The sequence below is a fragment of the Sceloporus occidentalis genome, unplaced genomic scaffold (genome assembly GCF_023333645.1).
Source record: "Sceloporus occidentalis isolate IW3139 unplaced genomic scaffold, rSceOcc1.0.p SCAF_18, whole genome shotgun sequence".
In the NCBI taxonomy this organism is placed as follows: Eukaryota; Metazoa; Chordata; class Lepidosauria; order Squamata; family Phrynosomatidae; genus Sceloporus; species Sceloporus occidentalis.
This window is the reverse complement of record NW_028316998.1, coordinates 9,799,539-9,821,135: the sequence shown is the minus strand read 5'-3', so window position 1 is coordinate 9,821,135 and position 21,597 is coordinate 9,799,539. Positions and strand designations below refer to the sequence as shown.

General features: G+C 35.9%; 1 protein-coding gene across 2 annotated transcripts in view; it reads right to left on the bottom strand.

Moving 5' to 3' along the window:
- Positions 1-427: 427 nt before the first annotated feature.
- LOC149302589 (tyrosine-protein phosphatase non-receptor type 3-like) overlaps positions 428-21,597 on the bottom strand; it is a 49,131-nt gene continuing 27,961 nt past the window's right edge. The window contains exons 9-25 of one of the 2 annotated variants that reach the window (XM_089482247.1): positions 19,225-19,313; positions 18,786-18,849; positions 17,939-18,111; positions 15,861-15,995; positions 15,413-15,589; positions 13,963-14,164; positions 11,771-11,848; positions 11,499-11,555; positions 10,498-10,654; positions 8,675-8,838; positions 7,443-7,533; positions 6,282-6,343; positions 5,497-5,643; positions 4,269-4,397; positions 2,591-2,736; positions 982-1,117; positions 428-505 (exon numbers count right to left, since the gene is read on the bottom strand). In XM_089482247.1, the coding sequence (XP_089338373.1) occupies positions 428-505; positions 982-1,117; positions 2,591-2,736; positions 4,269-4,397; positions 5,497-5,643; positions 6,282-6,343; positions 7,443-7,533; positions 8,675-8,838; positions 10,498-10,654; positions 11,499-11,555; positions 11,771-11,848; positions 13,963-14,164; positions 15,413-15,589; positions 15,861-15,995; positions 17,939-18,111; positions 18,786-18,849; positions 19,225-19,313 (2,085 nt within the window). The remainder of the gene's footprint in view (positions 506-981; positions 1,118-2,590; positions 2,737-4,268; positions 4,398-5,496; positions 5,644-6,281; positions 6,344-7,442; positions 7,534-8,674; positions 8,839-10,497; positions 10,655-11,498; positions 11,556-11,770; positions 11,849-13,962; positions 14,165-15,412; positions 15,590-15,860; positions 15,996-17,938; positions 18,112-18,785; positions 18,850-19,224; positions 19,314-21,597) is intronic. The other variant, XM_089482248.1, reaches the window with a different exon arrangement.

Genomic DNA, 21,597 nt, shown 5'->3' with positions numbered 1-21,597 from the left:
GATATGTTATTTCTTGGCACACTTTTTGAAAAAATATAATGAATATGTGATATATTTATATGTCTGTGTTGTCCTGGTTTTTACTAAGACATACATTCTAAAAATATAGTGAACATTCTCGATACTACTGAAACATGAAACGTGAAACATTATATTATTCCCAAGGAAGTCTTGTCTAAGGCAAAATAAGGTATCACGTAGTGTTTCTGTGATTCTTATTGTGTGTACAATATGTGCAAAATGATTTTATACACATCTCTAGACACATATACATAACACAATATATACACATCCATATGTACATAGTTTAAAATCGTTTACAGAAATTTAAAGTGCCACCGATGTGCTCATCTCTGCGTTGTGGACGTTTAAAAAATTCTCATATTATTCTGTGGAAGACCGGTTCAGTCTACGGAGCTTGACGCCATCAGCTGCAAAGTAGTGGTTGAACTAATCGATCTTTATAAACTCGGAGGATAGCTTCGCAAACAAACTTATACTGGCTCTGTGGAAGTAGTATAAAGAAGGAAAAGTAGTACAAGGTGATACCAACTAAAACATTCAGTTTAGGTAACGCTTCTTAAACAATGTTCTTTGCATACGCTTTTTATCATGAGGAAAAGTATATTAATAAACTATTAAAATGAACAAACTTCAGTCACATGCACTGTAAAAGGAAGCAATATTTATCAAAATGTGCTTTTTTAAAAGATAACACACTATTTGGGAAATTTGAAAAAAATAATTCAGAAAATCAGATCATGCTGGTGACCACCAACCATACAACCAAGGGATATGCAAGTACTAACATCACAATTAAGGCAATGTTTTAGTCAATGAGGACCTTATTCGTACAATGATCAAATTACATTAATCTATTCGTTAGAAAAAGGAATGTAGGCCATGTAACTAGAAAAAAATCAGCATAAGCTATGGGTGCATATATTACACACACAAGTATGGTAAGTTTCTGGAACATACCGATGTCTGAACCATCATAGCTCGTTGGTCTCGCATTTGCCTCACAATGTCCAGAGGATAAACTGGTTGATTTTGTTCGATCAGACACATGGCTGTTTCCATGGTTATAAGAACACCTGTTCGACCAATTCCAGCACTATAAATGAACAGTTCTGTGTTATTTATCAAACAGTTCCACAATCACTTATGAAAACCCATCAACATTCAAGTAAAAAATGTATATGTACATTCGTGTGAAAAAAGAAAGTACATCCTGTTTGAATTCTATGGTTTTACATTTCAGGACATAATAACAATCATCTGTTCCTTAAAATTTAGGTAGTTACAACCCCAGATGAACAACAACACATGACAAATTATACAATGTCATGATTTATTCAAGAAAAAAAAAGCCAAATAAGTACACCCTTACTGCTTCCATCATAATTAAGATATTAATTAGGAGACAGGTTCTGCTAATCAAATGATCTTGATTAATTGATCATCAGCAAGTCTGACCACGTCTATAAATGAGCCATTTGTTTGTGTTAACACAATGCTAGGGAGAAAAGACATCAGCAATTGTTGCTGCCCATCAATCTGGGAAGGGTTATAAGGTAATTTCCAAACAAGCTCAAGTCCATCATTCTACAGTGAGAAAGATTATTCAAAAGTGGAAAACATTCAAGACAGTTGACAACCTTTCCAGGAGTGGACATCCCAGCAAATTCACCTCAAGATCAGACCATGCAATGCTCAGAAAAATTGCAAAGAAAAAGAAAAGAATCAAGGTGTTGATATGGCCGAGTCAAAGTCCAGACCTCAACATGATTGAAATGCTGTGGTGGGACCTGTGGTGAGAACTGTGCATAAACAAATGCCTGCAAACCTCAATCAACTGAAGCAACGTTGTAAAGAAGAATGGAAGAATCATTTGTCTATGATTAAGCCCATATGGGCAAAACGTGTAAGTCACGGATTCTCTGTCTTGTTCTTATGGATGTATAATAATAAATAATAATAATAAATAATAATAATGTATAAAAGAACAATAAAGCTTTATGGTTTTAATAGACGTATTGGCGTCTTTATGTCATTTTCATTTTCGAGTGTGCTGCATAAACTGCTCACATTCTTTGATATGGCGCCGGAGGGGAACCGGAGTGGCTTTACCCGTTTGAGGTCTTGCAGTAAACTGCCCATACGGGTAAGAGTTTTGCTATTCGAAGAATTTCTCATGTAAAGAAGAATAGGCCCAAATTCCTCCAAAATGATGTGAGAGACTGATAGTCATACAGAAAAGAATTACTTATTGTTGCTAAAGGTGGTTTTATTGAACCATATTTTTGAATCATAAAGCGTACTTAGATTTTTACACATGGGTTCTCCATTTTGCTTTTATTTTTGTTGACTAACTCATGACGTGTAATATATCATGGATTTTTGTTCATTAGAGGTTGTATTTGGCTAATTTTTAGACCCGCTAAGGAACATGATTGTTATAATGTTCTTATATGTAAAACCATGTGTGTTTTTCACATGACTGTACATATTTACATACACAGACATGTGCAGAGAACCCACCCAGAGTAAAATTATTCTGCTATATTCTAATTTTTAGATAATTTACCTGCAGTGAACAAGGACAGGTTGATTATCCAGCCTCTTTTGCCTCACACAAGTTACAAACTCCAGGAAATCAGATGAATCATCTGGTACTCCATGATCCGGCCACGCAACATATTGCAAATGTGATACAGTAAGCTCTTCACCTGTCTGAAAAGATTTCATATTGTCAATGTCCAAATGTAAACATGATTCATTTCACATAAAAAAATATCTGTGTCAATAAACACAGACCTGAAAACTCAACTGTGGTAAAACTTTGTAAAGTATGGGGTGGAAATGGGAAATTGTGCTAAAACTGGCATGCCACAACTGGGATGCAAGCGGCCAGGTTGATGACTGACTGGTTAAATCTTTTTAATCGGCCCAAAATATGGAGAGCCCGAGACCTCTGTTTCACTCCTCCGTCATGAAGTGAGCCAGCTATTGATGCTGAGCACCAGAATATAATGTCTGTAGGAGGATGTTCTTAGAATGTCTGGGGTGAACAGATCTCTTGAGGTCATTCCACAGCATCTCTAATGGGTTATGATCTGGGCTCTGACTGGGACACTCCAAAAGGGGTATTTTCTTCAGGTGAACAGCGATGTTAAATTGGAGAGCAGCGGCAACCTGCCATGAATTCCATGCATGTTCAATGATTTGCATACGGTTGTCTCATGAAGAGAGAGGTTTACCAGTTCCAATTATTTCTTCAAGCCTTTAGCTGTTACTCACCTCACTGAGCACATCTAGGGTTCTTTTCAACTCACTGAGCACATCTAGGAAGCCACAGTACTTAATCGTTTCCATTTATAAACAATTTGTCTAACTGTATACTGATGAATATCTAAACTTTGAGATTACTTTGTAATCCTTTCCAGCTTTATGCAAATCAACAATTCTTGATTGTAGGTCTTCTGAGATTTCCTTTTTGTGAGGCTTGGTTCACATGAGCAAATGCTTCTTAAGCATAGCAAACTAAAAATGTGTTGTTTTTTTCTTTAATGTCGGAGTAACTCTAAAACACACCTTCAATCTCATTTCATTGATTAGTCTCCAGGTTTGCAAACTCCTGACTCCAATTAGCTTTTGCTGAAGTGATTAGCCTAGGGGTTTACATACTTTTTTCCAACCCACACTATGAATAGGTCTGATTAGAAGAAGACCTTGAATATAAGACAAGGGGTATTTTTCAGAGCATTTGCTCTGGAAAAAAAACTTGTCTTATAATCGAGCAAATACGGTACTCAAGACTACAGAAAAACATAGAAAAGCCCCGTGAATATATTTTACACATTATGAATTATCGATGTCATTATTACCTGTTCAGAGAATTATATATTGTTATATATTTAATAGGCCTCATTAGAAAATTAGAGAATAGACTGGTTTATATGCCATTACTTTTCAATATAAGCTTTACTGTAATTTTAAAGGTCAAAAATTGTCCTTTTTGTCCACTGAATAATATCTTTTTAGTAAATATATATTAGACATTGCAAACCCTTGTGGACTAACAGAAAGATGGGATGACAACATGTCTGTTAGGCCACTGGGAATTATTGCATACATATAAATGTATGGTGTGTACCAAGGGAATGCAAGATTTCATTATACGTGGGGACCAACTGTTACATTATTCAGGAAACTGTTTAAAGTTCCAAAATTAGTTCTAACACATCTTTTGCATTAGCACTTACCTCAGCATTTGAAATGATCATTTCTCTAAAGACAAAAGCTATCGTACAATCTTCTGAGAGGCATTTTACCCGAAAATTCCCATATTCCAACACGTCTGGAGGATCAGGCCAGTACTGCTGGCATTTCGTCTGTCGGAAGAGAAAATGGGCATTTAGAAAATACTATAGTATTTTATAGTACAGTAGAGGCCCTGACTGGCTAATGGGTGTATCAGGCAAGACAATCACTTCCCACGCATCATCAAGGCTAAGCAGACAGGCAATGAATATACATACATACATACATACACATATAACCTATATAACCAAAAGTACGTGGATGCCCCTCCTAATTATTTACTTGAGGTGGTACTGAAGAGCCCAGTGACTTTAAATGTGGCACATAGAATGCCACCTTTCAGTTTGTGAAATTTCTGCCCTTCTAGATCTTCCCCAGTCCACTGTAAGTGCTATTATTGTAAAGTGGAAGCATCTAGGAGTAATAAACAGCTCAGCTACGAAGTGGTAGACCACATACACTCACAGACTGGGGCTGCCAAGTGCTGTCACGTGTGGCACAATAAATTGCCTGTCCTTTGTAGGATCACTCACTACAGAGTTCAAAACTGCCTCTGAAAGCAAGCTTCATAAAATGGGTTACCATGGCCGAGCAGCTGAACACAAGCTGAAGATCACTATGCGTAATGCCAAGAGTCAGGCAAAGCGGTGTAAAGCACACCTCCATTGGATATAAGCGTGATCTCTGGAGTGATAAATCATGTTTCACAGAAAGTCTGATGGATGAATCTGGGTTTGGCGGAAACCAGTAGACTGCTACCTATCAGAGTACATAATGGTCTGGTTCTGTTTTTCACGATTTGGGGCTGGTCCCTTAATTCTAGCGAAGGGAAATATTAATGCCACAACATAAAAATACATTTTAGATAATTGTATGCTTTACACTTTGTGGCACCAAGTTGAGGAAAGCCCTTTCCTGTTCCATACAGATATGGTTTGACGAGCCTGATGATGAGGAACTTGAGTCGCCGGCACAGATCCCTGGCCGTGATCTCACAGAACATGTTTAAATAAATAACACTGATTGGGAACCAGCCCTTCTTCAACGTCAATGCCTGACCTCACAAATTTTCTTTTGGCTGAATAAGCAGAAATTCCCACCATTACAATTTTAAAACATATGGAGAGTGGGAGGCACAAATTATAATATTAATGCAGTTTTTGCACATACTCTTCCTCGTTCTGTAAGAGTTGTTAACATGATGATCAAAGATAATTTGTTGTCCCAGACCATCTGCCAGAAATGTGCACAGGTGTGAGGGAGAGGTCCTTGAGTGGCAACATATTTGTTTACAATATTAGATGAAGGAATTTCCATCTGTAAAAAAAATTAATAAAAAAAAATACAAACATATAAACATCAGCAATCATCATTTATAATATCTGTCTTGTTAAAGTGTCACTTGGGGGAATCAATATCTCTTGTACCAATAGCAAAGAGACAAAAGAATCTGGCACCATAGCATATTTAAATGTCATGTCATTCTACAATTCAGCTTGTATATATATATATATAGATAGATATCTATATATATAGATATATATCTATCTATATATATATATATGTGTGAGTTAAGTGGACATGTGCTATTGTGCATGTACGGGGAGGATACTTAAGTACACTTTTAGTACTATAGTAGATAGAAAGAAATCACACATGCAGTGATTTGTATGCTGTTTAGGCTCCTTACAAAATGCTTTTTAATGTTGACCCACACACACACAAAAAAAGGGTCTAGGATCTCTCTTTAATATTAGTATTAAATACATTAACCAAGTGCAAGATCGCTTTACGTAGTAGATGAAGCAAGCAATTGCATTAATAATGTAAGCATAATAATGGTCATTGTATACCACAACCTTCAATTTAGTTTGTGAGGGTGCTGTTGGGTGTGTCACAGGAGACGTGTAAGGTAAAACATTGAGATGACAGAAAAAAAATTGACATTGGCTTACATTGACATAGCTTGCATTGATGTAGTCTTCATTCCCCTCCAGCACCACCCGAGTGGCATCATCTGCAGAAAAAGGAAATCTAGATGAGTTTTCAATTATCTGTACAGATGTGGCGATGGTAACAAAAGGTTTTTGTGTAATTAGTGCCTTTAAGGAAAGAGACAGCTGCTTCAACTAGTTTGTTCAAAGCACACAATAAAAGAGAATAGAAAATGTTGACCATCTGTCTGGTTGATGAATCGGAAAAGGTGAGGAAAAATAGGATGGAAGGGAAATTAAATGTGTTAATTATTAGTAAATATTTAAAGTAAATAGCCTTTAAATATTGTTTTAACAGTTTCATATTTTCTGTGATGGAATTTTTTTCTATACTTATCTATCCTTTTTTTTCCCTGTGATTTGCCCTAAAATACAGTGTTTGATATACTAGATTTCTTGGGACCAACTGTCTTATGCACATTTAAGTAAATAAAATACATATTTTATACCCACAGAAAACTATTTAACATCTGTTGAAAGATCATAAACATGCCAAATGAAATCACACTGCATTATTTACCGTTTAGGTTTAAGGGAATACATGAGATAAGGCAATTGCATCTAATTCAATAATAAATGTTATACTACAATGAACATGTGGCCAGTGGTGATAAATCATAATATATATATATATATATATATATATATATATATATATATATATATACATGCATACACACATACATACATATAGTTAGACCAGCCAAAAGTCTCACACTGTTTATAACGTTTGTACATAATAGTCAAAATGAATTTGTGCTACAATGTAGTTTTCGCCATGTAATTTTACTTTGTCCATGTGCAATCGCTTGTTCTACCAGTTTTCTCATTCATACCTTATCTACTTCTCCATATAGTGTACTCTATACTTTCTAGCATTCTACTCTTTATCATATAAAATGTTTTAAACAATACTGTTGCAATGTTTTCTGTTATTAGGACAATAATAATTTTAGAGAGATGATACTGTGATGGAATCCCAGGAATGGTACTGGAATGTGGAAATATGTAGCACCACAAACTATGTAATAGTCTTTAGTATCCAGCACCATTCCTGGGATAGTATCACACTATGTTAAAAAATAAACAAAAAGAGAACTGAAAAAAATGGAAAACACTCACAAGGCAGGACATCTTTGTATCTGTTTTTGTCCATATTTTGGCCCGTTTTTGCACAGCTAATAGCAAGCCCGGGTTTTTTCCGATAAAGTTGCTGAAATACAAACAAAAAGGGTGATATAGTATACAATCAGCAAAATAAGCACCTACGATATCAATAAAAATGTAATAACCGCTTCTACCAAACATGGTAGTGATAATTTTTAATGATGGCTTGTTCATATGTTCAATATGTTCATATTCTGAATGTAGCCCTCAGCATCACATCGTGACACTTAAGTACACTCATAATCATTTTCCTGTGGGTTGAAAAGATTCTTAATATACAATGACGAATAATGTAGTTTTCCAGATCTTTTCATTGTCAGATTTTTAATCACTAGAAAATGCATTTCTGTGGCTGTTGGTTATGAAGTGAATGTGCAGATCCTACCAACAGGGGGATTTTCTCAAAATGTCAAGTTGATTTGTTCTGTATGAGGTCAGAACAAATAAGCCCAAAGGCTTAAAGGAAAAGCCAAACAGCTACCAAAAATAAATTAGCTTTGACTGTGCTTGGTGGAGTGTATCCATGTCAAGCTAAATTGTTTACAGGTCTTAAGATTACTCAAAAAATGTACTCTAAAGGTGATGATGCTAATAAGAAGACCTTCCAATAGGTGTCAACTCTGGAGAGAGATGTTTTCTAGTTTGTTGCATAAGTTTAAAAAAAAATACCCATCATGAAGTTAAAAGCTGTTTCTACACATAATGTGATGTGCCTCTTCATTCAAGTCATGCAATACCCATCACAAATACTTAGAATATATACATAATTAGAATGGGAGAGAATGGATATAGCTTAGGTGGGTTTTGCATTTTGGATATTTTCAAAAAGATTATATAAAGACAAAAATGTATTAAACACACTAAAGTGATTGTAGTTCATATTCATATGTACAGTAAATGTGTGCAATTAAATTTTTTTTTTCAAATTGATTAATAACTTTACAATAATTATTGGTAAAAAAAAATCTTATTGTACTATGAAAAGAGATGAGAAGACATGTAAAGGAAGAGACTTTAGACGGTGATATGATAAATTAGCCGAAATAGCACATTAGTTGATGGACCATAGAATATATTAAACTAAAACCTTTTATCTCTGGCCAGGAAGTAACGTTGTTAATATGTTTACAAATATATAAGGTTACAGCTTAAGCAATTATGAAATGTAATTCAATATTAAGGCCTACCTCAAACTGAATGAGCACAACCCCAGTTTCCAAGCCTTTTGCAAGTTGCTCCATCGATCCTTGCAATGTGTCACCATATTCCGAGCAAGTCGGAAGAATCAAAGCTGGGAAAAGTTGCAAATCTGTCTCATCTCCGGGCTTTGTGTCCCCAAGTGGCTTGACAACTGTAATAGTTACAAATAGATAGAATTTTAATCACTAAACAGCATTATGTACAAGACTAGAGACCAGCATGTTTGTCTCCAATGTTGAAGTAACTAATCTGATTCCTAAGTACCGTATTTGCTCGATTATAAGACGACCCTGATTATAAGACGACCCCCCAAAATCTGAATATTAACTTAGGAAAAAAAGAAAAAGCCTGAATATAAGACGACCCCAAAGGAAAAAAGTTTTACCAGTAAATGTTAATTCATGTAAACTATTTTTTTTAATAAAAGCTATGATTGAGAAAAAGATTTTTGTTTTTATTTCTTGTATTTTCCAACCTGTCCCCCAGTTACGCACATCTGCCCCCAGGCTTGCCACTCCAATATGGCACTGTGGCCCATGATATGCCTTTTAACCCTCTATATGCCACTGTGCCCCATGGTATGCCTTTTGACCCCCTATGTGCCACTCTGCCTCCAGAAATGCCTTATACCCCTATATCCCATTCTGGCATTTAGGGGGTTAAAATGCATATTATGGGGCAGAGTGGCATATAGGGAGGTATAAGGCATTTCAGGAGGCAGAGTGGCATTAAGGGAGTTAAAAGGCATTGTATAGAGCACTCTGCCTCCAGAAATGCCTTATACCACCATATGCCACTCTGCCATTTAGGGGGTTAAAAGGCATATTATGGGGCAGAGTGGCATATAGGGAGGTATAAGGCATTTCAGGAGGCAGAGTGCTCTATTAAATGCCCCCTTAACGCCACTCCAGAAATGCCCTATGCCCCCATTTAACACACACACACACCCTATACCCCCATTTAACTAACTAACTAACACACACACACACACACACACACACTCTCTCCCCCCCCTTCCCCCGCTCTCCCCCCTCTCTTACCGGTGCTTCCAGCAGGGGCAGCGGGTTGACGTCGCCTTCTGCTGCAGCCAGAAGGAGGTGTGGCTAGCAGCGGGGGTTTGTATGCGTCCGTCGCGTATACTTTCCCCGGCTGTCAGAGATCAGAGTTCCCCGCACCGGTGCGGGGAACTCTGATCTCTGACAGTCGGGGAAGGTCTATGCGACGGACGCAGACAACCCCCGCTGCTAGCCACACCTCCTTCCGGCTGCAGCGGACGTTGTCTACGCGGATCGCGTAGACGTCAACCCGCTGCCCCGGCAACACAGCAGGAAGCACCGGTAAGTGTGTGTATGATGAGGGGGGGGGGGGAGTCGGATGAGACAGGAGGATCCAGGTCCCCTGCAGCGGTGCGGGGGATCTGGATCTTAGTCTCCTAATCAGACCTCTATTTGAGGTCTGATTAGAAGACGACCCCGATTAGAAGACGAGGGGTATTTTTCAGAGCATTTGCTCTGAAAAAAACCTCGTCTTATAATCGAGCAAATACGGTAACACTTTTTATAGGGGATGTCACTACCCTCATAAGCATTATGAGGACCACATAGAACAATAATGGCGTTTTCCATACACACTTGGCAAACAAACAAACTGGATAACATACTGTGACAGCATCTTTTATTGGTCCATAATATATACTACCCTATTCCTGATTTCCCTGATGCATGGCTTTCTTCCACATGTGTGACTTCAACTCCTTATAGCCAACATAAGCAAGTGCCCATTACAAAATTAACTATAGTACAAAGATTACCTTTACGCCTAACCAGCAGAGCAAGTTCCCGTGTGTGAGACTCTCGACTTGCTTTTATGAACATCACTACTTGGTCATGCGTGTGCTCTGAGATATCACGGCCGTTGATCAGCACAATCTGATCGCCTTCATTAAGTTTTGGAGTGCACTTATCAGCCTATTAATATAAATAAACAAACAAAGAAATACATAAATATATTTGTCAACTGTTTTATTGGTAATCTAGAAACGGACTAAATGACAAACATTCCTTTTTATTGATTAATTAAATTTCACTTTTATTACAATACATTTTTTGTAATTGGACAACAAATAGCTGTTGTATTTACCATCTAATGTTAGGGGTCAAGTTAGACAGTATGGAACATACGAGTTATTCTTTTAATATGCCTTTCTGAGATACTGGAATGGGCAGACTATATGTGTTAAAAAGACAGATATTTATATAATAATGTTCATAATTTATTTCTGTCATTTCAAAATACTGTATTGGCCCACATTCTTAAATCCATGTGAAATTGATTTTTTTTATCATCAAACCACAGTCTACTAAAGTAAGTCCAAGGCTCCTTGGTGTAATAGTGGGCCATTTTAAGATGGCAATAATGACACGTTGCCGATACTTCTGTAAATATTACAATCACATTATGTTCATGTTTTTTTGTAGTGCAAGCCTCCCGGTCTGTCTCTGTGATAAGATGTTACTTTAATTAATTTATACTGCTATCCAGATTGTGCCGCTGCGGTCTTATTCTTCACATGTGGAGTAGAGCATATGGTAATTCTGGAACAGTGAGAACTTGAGGGGTGAGAGACGCCTCATTAATCAGAAAGCTTTTGCATGCAAGGTGCCTGAACATGACAGAACATGATGTGATACCTTGCTACCCACGTATCGTGGATATAATGTTATGTGATGCTCCCCTTGGTATCGTGTCCTGGCCTGGGACTATTAAAGTGCTCAGTGTGCTATAGTTGTTTGTGCAAAAAAATAAACTTACAGGTGATCCAGGTGTTATTCTAGATACTACTAATTGCATTTTCTGATCCACACCACCCTGTAAATTAATAGAAATAGCTCCACATTAGATTTAACACAAAATAAAATAATACACGTGCAAGCAAGAACAAATAGCTAAAAGTGTATGCTTATTGACGTTTTTTTGGCTTGGCCAACACGTTTTGACACATCACAATCCCTGAAGATACTTGGATTGATCGAAGTACAAATAATTTTAACCACTCACATTTAATATGACTATTGAAACTTTACCTTCAGGTTGAATCCAAATTTCCCATCTTCATCTGGTGTGATACGGACCAAAAGCAGCTCTCCATTTCCAACTTCATTCTGTGTGTGCACATAAAATGCTAACTGTTAATGCAGTTACCAAGGACCTATGGTAGTTTAGTCCCAAAAGGGCCTTTTTAATTACATTTAATTCTCATGTTTCATTGGAGAAAATATCTGAGAATGTCATTCATGGTTTTAATTGCAAACATGAAACTGAAATGGGTGGAAAGTAAATTAAAGAAACTCTACTGTCTTCTCCACAAGTCAGAAAAAATGCCAAATTGTCACATTGTATATCATTTGCCTTTACAAAAAGATGATTGGCATTATACTGACATGCTCACAAATGCACATGTTTTAATGATTTACACCAATAGACCAGGGAGGACCAATAGACAAAGCATATCTAGATTTCAGTAAGGCATTGGACACTGTCCCTTGTATATAAATTGCAGAGTTTGGATGATAAAATAGTTGAATGGATAACACAGCGGTTAAGTGACAGGAGACAGAAAGTTAAAGTTAATGGTGTACATTCAGAAGAAGTCCTTGTTACAAGTGGGATACCTCAGGGATTGGTACTGGGGGCCTGTACTTTTTGAATGCTTTTAATAGCTATATTTTAAAGGATCTCAAAGGTAAGGTATGTCTTTCTGCAGATAATACAAAGTTCTGCAGGGTAGACATTCAGGGTGTAAAAAATCCAAAATGTCTCATGATTACAATAAATTAGAAGAACGGCAGAGAATGTGGTAGTTGCAGTTTAATGTTGATAAATGTAAAATAATGCATTTGGGGTGTAAAAATTCGAAGACAAGATACAGCTGGTGTTTCTGTGCTTTACATTTTCCACTGTACCTGCAATCATAGATGGGGCACATGATGTCCCTAATGGAATATAAAGACAATACATGGGGCATCAATGGGGATGAGTTCCATGTAAAATTAGAGAATACACTTACTGGCCACTTTATTAGGTACACCTTGCTAGTACTGGGTTGGACCCCCTTTTGCCTTCAGAACTGCCTTCATTCTTCATGGCATTCTTTCTACAAGGTGCTGGAAACATTTCTCAGAGATTTTGGTCTATATGGACATGATGGCATTATGCAGTTGCTGCAGATTTGTCGGCTGCACATCCATGATGCCAATCTCCCGTTCCACCACATCCCAAACGATTGAGATCTGGTGACTGTGGAGGCTATTGGAGTACAGTGAACTCATTGTCATGTTCAAGAAATCAATTGGAGAGGGTGTGACCTTTGTGACATGGTGCATTATCCTGCTGGTCAGCAACAATACTCAGGTAGGCTGTAGCGTTTAAACGATGCTCAATTGGTACTAAGGGGCCCAAAGTGTGCCAAGAAAATGTGCCCCATGCCATTACACCACCAGCCTGAACCGTTGATACAAGGCAGGATGAATCCATGCTTTCATGTTGTTTACACCAAAGTCTGACCCTGCCATCTGAATGTCATAGCTGGAATCGAGATTTATCAGACCAGGCAACGATCCTCCAGTCTTCCATTGTCCAATTTTGGTGAGCCTGTGCAAATTGTAGTCTCAGTTTCCTGTTCTTAGCTGACAGGACTGGCACGCGGTGTGGTCTTCTGCTGCTGTAGTTATTTGAATTACTGTTGCCTTTCTGTCATCTCGAATCAGTCTGCCCATTCTCCTCTGACATCAACAATGAATTTTTGTCCACACAACTGCCGCTCAGTGGATATTTTCTCTTTTTCAGACCATTTTCTGTAAACCCTAGAGGTAGTTGTGCGTGAAAATTCCAGTAGATCAGCAGTTTCTGAAATACTCAGACCAGCCTGTCTGGCACCAACAACAATGCCATGTTCAAAGTCACTTAAATCCCCTTTCTTCCCTATTCTGATGCTCTGTTTGAACTTCAGCAAGTTGTCTTGACCACGTCTACATGCCTAAATGCATTGAGTTGCTGCCGTGTGATTGGCTAATTAGCTATTTGTATTAAGTAATTGAACAGGTGTGCCTAGTAAAGTGGCCAGTGAGTGAATGTATGCTTAACGTTAAACTGTCTGTATACCAAGCCAATCAAAGTTAAAAATGTTCACCAATCATAGATATTTTTATGCAGTTTAAAAATTAAGTAAGAAGGACAGACTACAATATGGTTCATTATATACATTTATAAAGTATACCTTATCGCAGTAGTACTGGTTGGAATCATCCGTGGAGCCTCCTTTCTTGATATTATCATAGGTTTCCAAAAATGTCTTATCCACACCTTCAAGTGGATGCGAGGATGGCATACGGCTTGAAAGTCCATTAGGAGAATTAGGGAAAGGGGCTTGATGAGTGAGGGTCAGTGTGTTTTCTTTTGGGCTGTGATCCAAAATATTCCTGAATAAATACATAATTGCAATACAATAAAATTAAACTTACTATATATTTTATTTGCATCTTGTCACCAGCTACAATACTTGTGGTTGTAGTCATACAAGGCATTTGATCTGTTTATTTCATGTACAATTAAATTATCAGAATATTAAGGTACATTGATTTCTTCTTCAGTCAGCATTGTACAGGGACTAAAAGAAGAATGCACATTAAAGTGATTACTTTGTGAGTACTTTAATCTGCATTTGTCAGGACTTAGCGGAGGTAAAAGTTGGAGTCCTGCAGCTGCCCTCTTCTACGGTGGTCCGACAGTTATTGCCCATGATTGGTTGCTTCAAGCAGTCAATCAGTGGCAGCAAGGTGTCCTCATTGAAATTAATGGAAGAAAGTGAAAGATTATCACACGCACAGAGATGTGTTCGACTGAACATATCGCCTGCAAAGCATATAAGCTGGAGGGGTGGAGGAATGAGCAAATCAATATGGAAGGATTTGGAGGAACCCCCAATGTATTTGCAAAAGGGACAACACATACATTTATAGGGACCATAGAGCTATCATTTGCATTAATGTGTACCTTTGAGTATTAAATTACATCATTACAAAACTAACTATACAGCCATTTGAGAGGAAAACGATATTGTGACATTCAAACTATCATGGTTTAGTAAGACACTTGATATTATTCAAACTAGTAAATCATATTATAGTAAGACATTTGATATCATTCAAAGAGTAACCTACTTTGGAGAATCTTGATCTGATGACCTAAAAAGTTAAAAGAATCATTAAGCAAGTGAAAGAAAAAAAGGAAACATAAATAAATGTTATTTGTGATAAACATGCTTAAGCATTATTAATATGCATTAGATTTATATAGTGCCATTATATTCCACAGTGCTGTGTTGTACAGTATATGTATATTTTCTTTAAAAAAAAAATAATAATAAATAAATAAAAAAAAAAGACATTCAAGACCAAGGACACTGTTCACCAAAATTCAAATTTCACTATTCATCAAACAACACTGAAGTTTGGGAACAATATTAAACAAATATTTATGCTAAGGGTATACATTTAAAAAAGAAATACACACAAATATATTAAACAACTACTCATGAATAAAGTATTACATTGACTTCTGTATATTCTATACATATTTACATCACTATATCCCTATATTTTTAACATAACCTGTACGATACGCATTGCAACTACTTTATTAAAAATGTAGACAAAAAATTCCCATACCTACTATGAGGACTGCGATTTTGAAAGAACTCAGAATCACTGTCTTTTGATGTTGGGGAACCTTTGTATGTATAGAACACGTCCTCTGTTTCCGTTACATACGTCATTTCATTGGCGAGATTATCAGCAGAGGAATGCTGTGGCCTCCTAATAACATGGCGTAACCTTGGACTCCGCCTGAAGAAATTTGTGAAAATGAAAAAAAAAAAAAACATTTGTAGGACTTTGTAGAGGAGAACTCAACAAACACACACAAATAGCAAAAAAAATTAAGAGAATTGCATGTTTTAAAAAAATCTCTTCCTTTTTATTATTATTTATTGTTTTATATAGCACCATCAAAGTCCGTAGCGCTGTACAATGGGTGGACAGAACCAAACAAGTAGTATGTAACCTAACAATTTGACTAACAGAGACAACATCGAAAAATAAAGAACAAACTATTTACCAGTTTGGGGTTATTGGTGGCGATCGGGAAGGTAAGCTTTTGGTCTCCAGATGCTCCGCAGACACAGACCTTCTTAAATCAGTGTTCCATACCATTCCGCCAATCACTTTTCTACACAGTTGGCTGCTGGCACACCTGATATTGTAATGAGAAAAAGTGAAATAACCCAAGTAGAAACAAAGTCCCTTGCCATATGCATAAACAAATGTTTAACAAGAAATCAAATATCTAAAGAGGGTTAAAGCTTTCAGGAGACTGTAAATTAATGGTTACATTTTAAGACTATAGTACAGTTTTTTCTTACCTAACCTAATGTCTCACGATGCACAGAAACTGCTACCGGAATACTCGTAATACAATAGAGGAATTAACAGTTGGAAATTAAAACATCAACTCCATTCTAGTGAACTAGCACATCTGACTCAATTAATGTTATGAACAAACCAAAAATGGATGGGGCGCAGGTACATATAAGAGGGAAGAAAAAAACAACACAATATAGTGTAGATGGTATGTTCAATATGGTGAAAGAAAAGGTGATTCAAACCCATCAGCATGGAATATGTAAAGTTCTTTAATAGTTCTTCATGTGGTGGACTTTTATACCAAACGCCTGCATATGCACTTTTGTGCATGAAAATTTGTGAGTGCATCCTTATTGTTACATCTATATTTTACCTTACGATATTGCACCATTTTTAGTTGGTTTTTTATATGAAGAACTATTAAAGAACTTTACATATTCCATGCTGATGGGTTTGAATCACCTTCTTTATTTGTGAGTGCAACATATCACTTTATCACCATATTGAACATACCATCTACACTATATTGTGTTTTTTTCTTCCCTCTTATATGTACCTGCGCCCCATCCATTTTTGGTTTGTTCATATTTTTACACTTTGAGGAAGAGTGTCGTTTGGGCAGCTACGGTCGCTTTTTGGGAAGTATCATTTTGTATACTGATTCATTTATCACTTTTTTATTTTTATTAATTACACTTCACCATAGAAGCACGTATTTTTTGCTTTATTCACGGTGTTATTCCTAATTTCAATTAATGTTATCTAAAGTGTTTTGTGAGAAGTTTAGAGCCTGGAAAAAATATAGAAAGAAAGAAAAAAAAAACACTTTGATACAGACATATCAAATAAATATATGTTGATAAAATACACCAAAATTACAACATTTTTGCAGTGACGCAGAAAAATATGTTCTTTGCAATATGTTTATGTCTTGAAGGGAGGGTACTCTGTTTTGCTGATAACACAAATATCTGCAATATGGTGTACAATTGCTGGAACAGATGGGATAATCCAAATGGCAAATCATTTAGATCAACTGGAAGAAAATGCAAGCGTTTGGAAAATGCAGTTTAATGTTTATAAATGTAACAGTGAATTGGATGAGCACTCATCCAAACAAAATCACTATGGACGGAATGGTGGATTAGGCAAATGTGAGAACAGTGAGCAGAAAGCAGGATATATTGGTAAACAAAAGGATGCTTGAATGTTTGTATATATGATATTATTTCAAACATTTTGGTGGATTTATGACCCATGAGTGCTTCCTTTTATGCGTTCATGGAGAAAGAAAGAAAAAAGAAAGAAAGAAAGTATATATATATATATATATATATATATATATATATATATATAATAAAGAGGAATCTGGGTCTATATATGAAAGCTTTTATATCATTTATATGTGATTTATATGAAAAAATAATGAATTGATGATAAAGTACCAGAATCTTAAAAAATATATAACACAATAATGTACATGCATCTCTGTCTGTCTGTAAGACAACAGCAAGTTATGCAGGGTTATAAATTGGGTTATAAATGGCAGTATTTAATTATGAGCCCATGGCGAAACAGGGTTTTTTGTTTACCCTGAAGGCTGCCTGTTGGGGTCAAAATGGATATGTTTTTACTTTTTGCCTTCATCTGGATCATCATCGGAAGACTGAACGTGACAGACATGTCTTTTTTTTTAAACTCATTAACTATGTAACTATTTTACATGTCTAAGAAATATCTGCCAAAGAAAGGGAGAACAAAAATAGTTCATACTTTGCTTGATTAAATGTGCCCAACGTCCAGTAATTAGACACAAGCTTCTTTTCGTAATGTAGTGATCTCTTTGTCTGAAAAAACGTATGATGCTCCACACAAGATTTCCAGAGGTTCTTGCACGACCGGTAATTTAACATATTGAAGGCAATAATCTGATCTCTGCATTCATTCTGAAATAAAGAAATGTAAAATAAATAAATAGCAAACATCACACACTTTCAATATTCTAAAATTTAAAAAAAATATATATAATGAAGATTTCTCATATGGTTCTTCCACCACTATACAATAAATAATTCCTAACATTAAAAATGTTGAAACATATTTTATGAGACAAAACACATTGTATATCTTAAACTAATTTTTATAGAATAACCTGCTTTTCAGAGTATTCGTTTATTAAACAAACCAAGTTTATTCACTAACAATCAAATTTAACTACTGAACTAAAGATATACATCAGTTGGGTCCAGCTGAACATGCAAAATCTGCCAGAACTGAGTCGGTGGTCACTCTGCAGTTTAGGCATAACAGGTAACGCCATAATGATTTCTTGATTTCTGTTGCTGCATTATTTGTTTCTATGGCAAGTGGGCAGAAGCACACCATGGGTTTCCACAAGGTTAAAATATATGAAGCGTCTGGATATGCCTGGTTGCATGCTACATGAGCATAAACATGAACCGTGCCATTGTGCATTTCCAGCCAACGGGCACCTTTCTGTCATCAGGTGGCCACTGGCCTTAAAGTGCCAGGGCCGTCCCGCTCATTAACCATCTGGCCCTGGTAATAAATAGTATCATGAATGTTAAGATTAAAAGATAAGAAGAGAAGAGATACTTACATTTTTTGTGTGCTGCTGTAAGAAAAACCTTTTTCTTTTGAAAGAGATTTTCAGAATATTTACCCTAAATAAAATAAAAATATACTATTAATAAAATGCTTTAATAAATACAAGAGCTAAGCTAATTTATGCTACTGTAGGCAGTATCGTAAATGTATACATCTAGTTGGCATACAATACAGACATGCAGGATGTAAATTATTATTAAGCTTAGGAAAATAAAGGCACCGTAGTTTCTTAGAACCAGTGGATTGTGGCTCTTTGTAAAGAGTATTTTGTTAAAACAATATATAACATCTTGTGTTCCATAGGAATCTTAACAGATATACTCTGTGTGTGATTGTATGATATTTTTAAATCTCAGCTACCACTGAATTACAGCATTCATAACACAGGAAATATATATATATATATATATATATAAAAAACAAATACTAACCAGGGGTAGAAACTGGTGCAAATTAGTTTTCTGTATACAGCTATACCTCCAGAAGCAATTCCAATTAGCAGATCTAAATTGTGGAGATCCTACAATAAAAAGGAATACATATTTTTAAATATATATATTAGAATCATCTATTCTTTACTGCTACAGCAACATATATTTTGACCCAATGAAATTAAACAACAGCATCTCTATAAACAATTCATAATTATATACATCAGTGGCAAACTAAAGTCAAGCATAAAGTATTGAAGGTAGCTAACATATCGAAATGCTTCAGGACGAGGCAGTCAACCTAAACACAGCTACGAGATGCGATCTTCTCTGACCCACCGCATACATGATAATTCTATTTTATACAGCTTTAGCACAAAGATAAATGCTGCAGTGCATGCTGTATCATTTTTTATTACCAAGATGAACCAATATTCACTATGAAACTACAGCTGTGCGTGTGTAATACCCAACTAAATTACATAACATAAAGGTTCATGAGCCAATAGCAGCATGCAAGCAAGGTATACATTAAATACCCAAGCCGAAGAAGTAATCTAGGTCAAAACGAGCATAGAAAAGGCATACACCAAACACCAACATGATTCAGAGCAACGCAGAATTAATTTAATCAAGCAAGTCCTAGTCATAAAGCCATAACATTAAGGCAATGTAAAGTACATGGTTTGGAAGGGGGTGTTGGTATGTTTTCAGCCTAATAAAAAGACCCCACAGAAATGTCTCATGCACACCACAAAGTTTAGCAAACAAAAATAACATGAACTCTAGATGGTGCAATTTAACCATGTCAGAAATTCTGGTGTTATCTGTTTCCATTCATTGCTGAAGAATGAGAACAGTGAACAAAAAAGAAAGGTGGTCTGGTTCATGTTTAAATCTGACGCTATAAGGTTACGCGTTAACACTTGATTACGGTGCCTGAAAAGTGATCTTTTCACGATCAACCAATGGTATGGTCCCATGAGCAGAATCACCATTGGCTGTTATGGCGATAAGATGGTGAATTTTTCTATATAACCCTCAATGTCTTAAAAACATAGATGAATAATAGACAGATGTAGATATATAAATATGTATTTCGTATTTAATGTTATCAATTCACAAGAAACTGGAAAAGAGAGGAAGAAAGAAGAAGAAAATAAAAGGAGAGGATAAGTATTAAAGAAGTGGAAGAAAGCGCTAGTACAAAACGTGTCTGTATTAAATATATCAAATAAAATCGATAGACTGGCTATAATAGTGATGGAGAATGTTCTGTAAACAACATTCAGTTTGTGGATTAAGGTATTTTTGCAGTAGATATGCAGTGGATGACAATAAAAGCAGTAACCCTGGTATTGTTAAATAGCTGTGAGGAGCACGTTTTGAGGGAAGATTGATAAGAATTTCGAGTGAGTATGGAAAGCATGTCCGTAATTAATATATGTAGGATTTTGGCATTGAACTGTAGGGAGGGTGAGCAAGTGCCTGCTCCATGGAAGAGGCTGGTTTGTAAATCTGTAGGAAATGTTGGGCCATCCTAGTTTCTTGCCCATGGAAGAGATCGCTTTTTGTCTACACATTATTTGGCATGCAACATTTAGCTAGAAAGCAAAAAAATAAATTAAAAAATATTCCACATAATAGTAATGGTTCAAGGAATCACAAGAACACCCTTTTAATCACACATGGGTCAATGTATATAAATTCTATATGCCTATCTGGAGAGGATTTCTTATTTTGTTTAAGTACAAATGTGGATATCATGTCCTTTGCTCATGTGTCCTTTAAATCATTATTACGTTTTTTCTCTATACCCGTCTTATTGATGATATATTACTCTTCATCTTTGACTTGTGTTTGAGACTCAATAAAATTATTGGAATTAAAAAATGCCTATATCATACCATTTTAAACATGCATAGAATAAGTGTGAAATTTCCATAATGTTTTGTTTTTTTTATATGGATTGCACATATCCAATTATTTGTGATATATCACTTAAACAGCAATACTGTGACTGTCTCCAAACAATCAAGACAAGTGGTCAGAAACTGTCATTAAGACACAGGATTACTGGATTCTAAATAATATTGTGCACAAATTATACATAGAAATCTTTCTACAATTAATTTTAACAAAAAGAAAAGATAGTAGTTGATGTAGTTTATGTAGAGAAAGGGAAAAAACAATGCATGTATTTTTTTTTTAAATCACAGTTTTTTGCTGAGGCTTGATATATATAATTGCAAACAAAGGAGATAATTCTATGAATGGTGTTTAAGGAGCGAGAGTGCATCCTAACAGTGTTATATTTCCAAATCAAGTTCGCCAACCAATTTTCCTGTATTTCCTAAATGTTAAATACATATA